General features: G+C 51.0%; 1 protein-coding gene across 6 annotated transcripts in view; it reads right to left on the reverse strand.

Annotated features, from left to right (window-relative positions):
• The window catches only part of LOC143292529 (tensin-3-like), a 433846-nt gene that overhangs the window by 248096 nt on the left and 175750 nt on the right, over nt 1–10000 (reverse strand). For 2 of the 6 annotated variants that reach the window (XM_076602898.1, XM_076602897.1), the window contains exon 1: nt 4788–6818. The exons of 3 other annotated variants lie outside the window; for them this stretch is intronic. In XM_076602898.1, the coding sequence (XP_076459013.1) occupies nt 4788–6545 (1758 nt within the window). In that variant the 5' untranslated portion in view covers nt 6546–6818. Of the gene's footprint in view, nt 1–4787; nt 6823–10000 lie in introns of those variants that run through there. One more of the 6 variants, XM_076602896.1, reaches the window with a different exon arrangement.

Below are 10000 nucleotides of genomic sequence, written 5' to 3' on the forward strand. Positions count from 1 at the left end.
TTGGGATTTGTATCAGTACTCCAATGACAGAAACTAGGTTGTGGTCCTTATAAGGCTCAAGGCACCTTTTACAGCCAACTACATCCCACGACTCCAGCACCGCCCCCCCCCCCTCTCTCTCTCTCTCTCTCTTGAGTGCCCTAAGTATGAAGACTTATGATCTAAGTATTTACAGAATATTGTCAATTTCGAAATTCATAATCTGACATTTGTGAGAATTCCAGAAGAAAGTATTTTTGTTTTCAGTTGCGAAGTTTCTTTTTTTTTTATGCCTTTAAGCTGAAGATCCCAGATCTTGAATGCAGTCCAAAATATACAAATATGAAGCAGCGTATTAAAGAAAGAAACCGGTTAATCTAGGTATCACGGAAATAATTCTTTCCATGAATTATTTGCTAATTACTCATGTATGGGTTTGGGTTTATTTCTTTCCTTATATATATATTCTTTTTTTTCCTCGTGTAAATAATAATATATCTGCTGACTGTGTTAACCCCCATTGAAAGGGGCTGTGGCCTATTCAATAAACTAGTGTCGGTGTCAGTGTCAGTGTCAGTGTCAGTCTCTCTCTCTCTCTCTCACTATCTCCCCCTGGCCTGGAGGAGAAGGAGGAGCAGGAGGAGAAGGAGGAGAAGCATGAGGAGGGAGAGGAGGAGGAGAAGGAGAAGAAGACAGGAGTTATTTGGAGGAGGGAGTAGGGGTGTGTGTTAGGGAATGGTGTCGATGGGTCATTGGGGATTTGTACCCTCCAGTGACCAGGAACTGTGGTCGTTTTTAAAGTCTCATGACGGATTGCTCACTTCATTTCCTCGTGAAGGGGAATGCCAACAGCACATTGAAACTGAGAGAAAGAGAAGATAATGATATATTCATAAACAGTGAATTGATTAACCCTTTCACCGCCAGTCAATTTAGAGTGCAAAATTCCCTTGTGGTATAAACACGAAAAAGACAGTGGATAAGAATAGCTGGGGATTCCCCCTGCGATGTATAGAAAATATGGCCTATCCTACCACCGAACATTAAGAGCAGCAGGTTCATGGATAACAGACCCATGATATGGTCCCCTTTCAGTGACATGGGTCCTCTACTACGCCTGTGCATAAAATTAATGCGAGCTTGGCGGTGAAAGGGTTAAGAAGAAAACGCGGACACATTCCTCCCAACGCTATCGTCAGTAGGCGTAGATGAAAACCACTAACGACCAGTTTTAAAGAGGCAAGGATGTCGACGGAGATTAAAAGAGAAAGAAAGCTAGAGAGAGAGAGAACGAGAGAGAGAGAGAGAGAGAGAGAGAGAGAGAGAGAGAGAGAGAGAGAGACAAGACAAGTCGAGACAAGACAAGACAAATTCTTTATTTCGAGGATAATAGATAAGCACTGGTGTGCTTTTTTTTTTTTTTACATCCAGTCCCCGCCCTGAATAGGGTCTACACTACACAATATTTAATAAAAATGAAAGCATGGTGTTAGTAGAGATACACAACAGAGGGGAAAAAATATTCATAAATCTAAACAAAACAACAATTACACACACACACACACACACACACACACACACACACACACACACACACACGCACGCACACACACACACACACACACACACACACACGAACACACACGAACACACACACGAACACACACACACACACTCACACACACACACACACGCATTCCCTTTCCTTTATACACTACTTTACTCCTTTCCGTCTAAAAACACTTATAGTGAATAGACGTTGAACTGAAGAAAACACACACACACACACACACACACGACACACACACACACACACACACACACACACACACACACACACACACACACACAGAGAGAAAGAGAGAGAGAGAGAGAGAGAGAGACAGACAGACAGACAGACAGACAGACAGACAGACAGAGACATAGACAGACAGACAGACAGAGAAACGAGAAGTGCTATACCTTGATCAGTACGAGCACTGCCTCTTTGCAGATCTAATTACTGTCCAAGATAGGGGAGGATCTGATGGGAAGCGGAAAGCAGGGTTTCACGCCCATATTATGAAAAATATAATCACCTCGTTTACACCTGTGTGGAATGTGGGCAAAGGTAATGCTTGCAGTTTTTGCTGCCGTTTGTTTTGTTTCTGTTGTTCTTTTTTCTTTTTTTTTTTTCAACCAATCCCGCCCCCCCATCCTGTAACGGCAGTGTGTGTGTGTGTGTGTGTGTGTGTGTGTGTGTGTGTGTGTGTGTGTGTGTGTGTGTGTGTGTGTGTGTGTGTGTGTGTGTGTGTGTGTGTGTGTGTGTGTGTGTGTGCTGTTTTCTTGTCTCGTTTTGTTTTCAGTTGTTTTTGTTTTTTTAGTGATGGCATGGTGACAGAAGCCTTTAGCTAATCCCCTTTACCCCCCACCCACCCCCGCCCACCCCCAGTAAAGCAGAGATTTTGAGACTTTATTTCCAGTGACAACTTTTACATTGAAAATACATCCCACGACTCCAGCACCCACCCACCCCCTCCCCCACTGCCCCTCTCTCTCTCTCTCCTTTTTCAGTGGCTTTTTGTCGTTGATATCTTTTTTTTCTTGTTAATGGGTTCTGTGCTCATGTGTTCTTTTGATGTGGCTCTGTCCCCCACATCCCTCTTTTTTTTTCTTTTTATACCCCAGGGCTGGGTGGAAAAAAAAGTATATGTTTTGCTTATAAGTCTCATTAATGACACTGCTAAAATAAAATGTTGTTTGAGGGACGTGGTGGCGGTCTCCACTCTGGGGGGGACGCTCACTCAGTCTGGCTCCGCGACTAAGCCATTATTGTCGTTACTAGGGGGCTTAGTAGATGGTGTCTTAAGTACGTTAAATCAGAACAGGCACCACTGAACACCACCGAAGTGACTCAGCAGCAGTGCAGGGTCTCCTCTGGTGTGTGGCCTCCTAGCGACCTAACATCGATGGTTCCCTGCGCACTGCCGACGCTGGAACTGTGACGGACGAACCCGGGTGTGGCCGTGTATGGAGGAATCTAAATGAGCGGCGTGGGAGTAATGCCACTGAAACGGTGCAGATGATGGGGGAAAAAAAATAAATAAATAAAATTTCGTTTCGTTTCGTTTCGTGTCTCCGCCCTTGGCTTGTAACTTTTAATCCATGGGCCAAAAAAAGAAAGAAAAAGAAATCATCCATTTATCAATATTTAGGTCAACGCTTCAATCCTACAAGAAAAAAACAACAACAGGGTGAAATGAGGAAAACTCACGCGAGAACTGACAGGCTTTCTGTTGCACTGACTCACACAAAACCACGAGCACGCACCTTATCATACACCAGTGTGTGGTACTGCCATCAAAAGTGCTTGAGATGAAAAAAAAAAAAATTAATAAAATAAAGAGGGTGTGTGTATTGATAGGGTTGGGTGAGGTGCCGGGTTTAGGGGTGTGCGGGGAATGGGGGTAGGGCGGGGGTTTGGGGGGGGGGGGGGGCGTCTGTTATCGCTGCAACAGTAACCTAAATCCTGTTCGTGATAACGCCTGCTCGTTAAAATAAAATCTGATCTGATACCACCTACTGTTTGTGAAGTGTGTTACGATTTGTTGTTGTTGCTGTTGTTGTTGTGGCGAAGTGGCTGGCTGCTTTTCTGCTGGCAACTAGACAAGCGAACGCACCACCTCCTCCATTCCCACCCCTCTCTCTTTCTCCCTCCTCCTAACCCTCCCCCCTTCTCTCTCTCTCTCTCTCTCTCTCTAAGACACCAGTAGGCAGCTGAGATGTTGACAGAATCTAAATACCACAAACACACACAAAAAAAGGATTGGAATTAGTTGAAAATAGAAACAAAGCACTATCACTCCTCAACACGATGACACAAATGGAGCCAAAGACTCCGGGGAGAAGGAAGGAGGAGAGAACAGTGAAAGAGAGAGAGGGAGAGAGAGAGAGAGAGAGAGAGAGAGGAGGTGGTGGGGTGGGGGGAACGAAGAAAGAGGAGAGAGAAAGAACGAAAGAACGAGAGAGGGAGAGGTGGAGTGAGACAGAGAGAGAGAGAGAGAGAGAGTGAGAGAGAGTGAGGGGTTGGGGGGAAGGAGAAATAAGAGAGATAAAGAACGAAAGAACGAGAGAGGGAGAGGTGGAGTGAGAGAGAGAGAGAGAGGGGGGGAGAGAGAGAAAGAGTGTGTGTGTGTGTGTGAGGAGAGAGAGAGGGAGGGCGGGAGAGAGAGAGGCAGACAGACACAGAGAGAGAGAGAGAGACAGACAGAGTGTGTGTGTGTGAGAGAGAGAAAGGAGAGAGACAGAGGGGGAAGAGAGATAGAAAGAGAGAGTGTGTGTGTGCGTGTGTGTGAGAGAGAGAGAGAGAAGGAGAGAGACAGAGGGGGAAGAGAGAGAGAGGGGGGAAGAGAGAGAGAGAGAGTAGTCAGATGAAACCCCACGACTGGAATATCGTCACAGCAGAATGAAATAAATCAGGTAAACTGAAACAGCACAAAAGACAGACGACAACAACACGTCGGACACACGAAGCACAGACCGAAGCACAACAAAACAAAGCAGAGTTTTCAAGCTGACTCGACGATCGGGGTGGCCGGGTAGGGGGGGTGGAGGGGTGGGGAGGGGGGAAAGAAAGAAAAAGGAAAAGAAAAATAGCAGACGTGTGTGTCACGACAAAGACCACACTATGCGCAACACCTGTACAAGCTGCCATGCACCACTACGACAAAGACCAGCAGTCACACACACACACACACACACACACACACACACACACACACACACACACCACTAAAAGAGTTAAAGGAACAAAAAAAAGAAATACGTACTGGAGACGGAGGCGTGGCAGCACTCTTGGTGCCAAAGAGCCGTGAAGGACCGTGCAGCCAGGAGCCAGAGAAAAACAGCTTCCGCTTCCACCCCTTGTCCCCACTTCCTTCCCCTTCCTTCCCCTTGCCCACCTTCTTCCCCTTCTTGGTCCACTCCCCCCCTCCTCCTCCTCTTTCTCCCCCCTTCGCGTCCCTCCGTGTCGCCTTCTTGCCCTTCTGCTTCTCTCCCTGCTGGGAGTCTGTCCCAAAGACGGAGGGTTCTTTGGCTGAAGTCTTCAGTAACCGACCCGGGCCTTCTGCCACGCGTTTGGCGTCACCGGTGCCTGATGACGTCAGACGAGCCGCGTCGGGTTCGTCTTTTTTCGAGTATGCTGAAGATGATGACGCTGATGATGATGGTGACGTGATGCGAGAATGAGCCCTTTCTTTGGGGTGTTTGGACAGGATGGAATGCAGCGTCCTCGCCGAGGGAGAGTCGCTCCTGTCTCTAGTCTCCGCCGCCACGGACTGGTCGCCGCGAGACCCCGTGCAGACCTCCGCGGGATAAGGCGCGATGCGCACGTGCCTCTCCTTGACTGCTGGGGTTTGTTTGGAGCTCTCTCTGTCGCTGTCCGTCACAGGGAACTTCCCGAGCCTGGAAGGGAAACCCCCCGCGTCTCTCTCTGCCGCGTAGAAAGGACTCGGTGGAGGACCGGGGACTCTAGGCTGATGCTGGTGGTAGGTCTGGAGCGACGGAGATCCTGCGCCAACAACCCCAAGCTGCCTTGAAACGTCTCTGTCTGGAAGTCGACCATAGCCTGGTAACTCGGGTCTCTGACTCCTCTCGGTCTCGGGATACCACCACCGTCTCAGCGGGGAACCCGTTTGCCTCGTGTCGGACACATGACCCGGGTGGGGCTCGGCATGCCTGAAAACAACAGCCTCCTCCGTCACAGAGTACCGTCCTGCCGTGGGCACGGCAGGCTGTGGCGGAGGTCTGTGCGGGTCAGGAAGGACGGCCTGTCTGGCACCGAGCACCCCGGGTGGCCACCCGGCATCGGCTTCCCCTACCACAGGAAAGGGCTTGAACGTTTCCTCCGGAGGATGGGAGGGGAACTGAACGATCCCACTTTCCCTCTCCCTTTCACGGGCCCGGTACGGCGCTCTCACAGACCCTGGATGGCCGTAGTCGCTGGGAAAGCGTCGAGGACTTTCAGCGAGAGGAGCTACTCCGTAGCCAGACTTTCTGACGGGTCCTAGAGGGAGACGTCTGCCGGCGTCACCGTGAGGTGGTGGGCCGAGAACAGGCAGCTGATCGTAGTCCCCCTCAGCCCCAGGGCGGGTTGGCACAGGGTGAGCCGGCCATCGGACAAACCCTGACTCACGTCCCCCTCCGTCAGCCCTGCCTGCTGGAGGACGCTGACTCCCGGACTCTCCCCCACGCTGTCTGGGCTGACGTGGCGGGGGGCAGGGCGGCAGAGGACTGTCCCGCAACGAGGGCTGGCGAGGGGGAAGGGAGAAGGGTGGACCGGAGATCTCCTGATGAGGCCCCGGAACGGGGTAGTACGGGTGGGCCCTGTCCGGGTGGCGGTCCCGCTGATCGGGGTGGAGAGGCGCCGGGTGCGGATGGAAGGTGGAGGAGGAGGGGTCCCGGTGTCGGAGCGCGGTGGCTGAGTGGTCAAGGGTGGAGGAGGAGGCGACGGAGGCGGAGGTGGAGGTGGAGGCAGCAGGGGACGCGGACCTGGCTCTGGGTGGCTTGGTGTGGACGAACTTGAGCATGACCGTCCCTCAGGACATGGCGGGGGTCCCTGGGGACTGGGGTAGGGGCCCGTCACCACACGGAGGGGTCACGCCGACACACGGCGTGCCTCATGTCCCTCCGCTGGTGGTGGTGACCTGTAGGATCCACAGACACACACACACACACACGTGACAAGTGGTCAGCACGGGAAGCCCCCTTGCTGGCCGGACCCCCCTGGCCCCACTCACAAGCACGGCTGTGCCAAGGCTGCACTTGCGGTTTCAGCTGCAGGAGGTGCAGCGGTGGTGGAGGATAATGCAATGGTAACTCCAAAACACAAGGTGGTTTGCTTGGAACCCAGCCACCGTTTCTCACAGCACGAGCAGGCACACGCTGGCTCACACAGCATCCTACCACGTGAGGGGGGGGGGGGGGGGTTAAGGGGCCACGTCGTGTGGGTGGGGGTGGGGAGATTGGGGAAGGAGGTGGGGAAGAACCAAACCGAAAAAAAAAAAATTGAAGTGAGAAAATAAAACTCGGGGACACCCCCACACTGGCTGGTAGCGAAAAAGAAAAGGCGTGTGGGGATGGATGGGTGGGTGGGTGGGTGGGTTGGGCGGGGGCGGGTAGAAAGGGACAAAGCTGCCCGGGAGGCGGCGAGAAGGGAAGTGACGGGAGACACAAGGCGCGCCTGCCTCTTCTCCGCTGTGGCGCCCAGCCGCCGAAGCAATTAAAACGATCGCAGGTACAGGGCCTCTACTCGTGCTCACCTCAAATTGGTGGTACTGCGTAGCTTAACCCGTAGCGAGCTAGCAGACAGCCCTCTTTCCTCGGAGTCACTTCGGCTGCAGTTAAAGTGACTGCACGTACAAGTGGTTGGAAGCACACAGCTGTCTCGGTTTTTAAAAGTGTTTGAGTGTGTAATTCCGCTCCTCGGCTGTTCACTTTCACTTCAGATCGTTCCGGCAATGACATCACAACAACGTTAGCAAAGAAGAACAGCCTGTCCACAGCGGAAACAAATGTAACACACACACACTGAGTCCCAGCGATGTACGTGCGAGTGATCACTGCAAACAGCAAATAATCATGTCCAACTTAAAACGTATCCTGGTTTCACTTGCAATACTAACATAACAGCCTAACTGCTGAACCTTGCCTTGGAGGAAACAGGAAATAAGCATGACAAGTCAGTGTCAATGGGGTTATTGGAACAGCTCCAAATCACCGCTCTTGCAAGTACACTCCTTTTATCTCAAACCCTTCAATGCATTTTTTTTTGTGAGAGTCTTTTGGAACGGTTCCAAACTACTCCTTTTCAGATTTGGGGTTGTTTTTTTGGTTTTTTTTCAAATTACTCTTTTCGTCTCAAACCCTTCACTCATTTTCCAGCTGAGGGAGAAAAGTTGTCCATCATTCAATGACATATCACAAGGATTTTGGGGTCCGCAGGTTTCCAGACTTAACGAACAGTGGACACACCAGCTGATAACATTACAAACATCAGTCGCTAAGTGCTTAATTTACTATTGTCCACGTTACAGGGACTAAAATTATTACAAACGCTATTTCTTCAAATGTAAACTCTGTAATCTCTGTCATAGTTTTCGACGAGCGCAATAGCCGAGTGGTTAAAGCGTTGGACTTTCAATCTGAGGGTCCCGGGTTCGAATCACGGTGACGGCGCCTGGTGGGTAAAGGGTGGAGATTTTTACGATCTCCCAGGTCAACATATGTGCAGACCTGCTAGTGCCTTAACCCCCTTCGTGTGTAAATGCATGCAGAAGATCAAATGCGCACGTTAAAGATCCTGTAATCCATGTCAGCGTTCGGTGGGTTATGGAAACAAGAACATACCCAGCATGCACACCCCCGAAAGCGGAGTATGGCTGCCTACATGGCGAGGTAAAAACGGTCATGCACGTAAAAGCCCACTCGTGTACATGCGAGTGAACGTGGGAGTTGCAGCCCACGAACGCAGAAGAAGAAGATGTCATAGTTTTCCAACTTCCTTCTTTTTCTCCAAACTGAAATGTTACAGAATTCTGCAGGAATGTGTACTGGTAAATCTCTCTCTGTCTTGTAGGTCTGTATATTTTCTCTGTCACACACACACACACACACACACACACACACACAAGAATACTTACATTCTTTCCACAGACTGAATCACACGTTCTGACTGGAGAAAAAAAAAATCAACAACAACAACAAAACCCAACAACCTCAGAACACATCAGCTACAGCCTTGTGTCTGAAAACCCCCCACCGACGGATGCGAGAGCAGTTTTATTAACGTCGTTCGCTGTGGGGGAGGAAGAGGAGGAGGAAGGAGGTTAGGAGGAAGAAGGAGGAAGAGGAGGAGGTCCAGAACAGGCACGAGGCCCACGTGTGAGGCCATAAAGGTGGGGCCCTAATGAGACCCCCACGCCACAGAACAGCTCTTGGCCTCCCCTCCCCTCCCCTCCCCTGTCCCACCCACAAGACCTACCCACCCACCCTGCCCTTTGCCCAGGGTCTGCGCGGATCAAACTGAATGCACGTGCCACACAGTAAGAAAAAAAAAAAAAGAAGCTTAAATTGCTGGCAGAACATTGACGGAACCAGCTCTTGCGCGGCACACACACGCACACGCACGCACGCACACACACACACACACACGCACACACACACAGAGAGACACACAACACACATGCAGACACACACACGCACACGCGCACACGCACACACACACACACACACACACACGCACACACGCACACAAAACACACACACACACACACACACACACACACACACACACACACACACACACACTACACACACCAGAACCAGACACAGCTGCTGGCAACCAAAAATATATCGTACACCTGGCCGAAGTCTTACTTTGCTCGACAGGGTAATTTCGGTTGTGGGCCGTGGAGCCCGGGGGTGGCATGTTCACGGAAGGTAGACTAAGGTGGGCTGGGTAGGTGTGTGTGTGGTGTGTGGTGTGTGTGTGTGGGGTGGGGGGGGGTGGCAAGGGGGTGGTAATAGGAGGAGAGTGGTGGAGATAGACAAACCAGACAGTTCGTGTCCCAGTTGTTGCTGGCCAAAAGCCTCTCAGCTCTGACCCGCGGTCGTTGGGAAGGAAGGGGTGGTCAGCGGGAATGGTTGGTTGGTCAGCTCGCTGGACGTGCTATGTGGCAGACGGACAGACAGACAGACAGACAGACAGACAGACAGACGGACAGACAGACAGACAGACAGACAGACAGACAGACGGACAGACAGACAGACAGACAGACAGACAGACGGACAGACAGACAGACAGACAGACAGACAGACAGCACCGGGAGGAGATGAGGAGGGTCAGGTAACACGGGTGTCTTGAGTTCAAGGGAGAGGACTGCGGTTGTTAATACAACCCTGCTGCTTATCTCCCCGCTGGGGTTGGGTGTTTTTTTCCTACCACTTTTCACTATATATATGTGTGTGTGTGTGTGTGTGTGTG

Source organism: Babylonia areolata, chromosome 18, assembly GCF_041734735.1.
Source record: "Babylonia areolata isolate BAREFJ2019XMU chromosome 18, ASM4173473v1, whole genome shotgun sequence".
Lineage (NCBI taxonomy): Eukaryota > Metazoa > Mollusca > Gastropoda > Neogastropoda > Buccinidae > Babylonia > Babylonia areolata.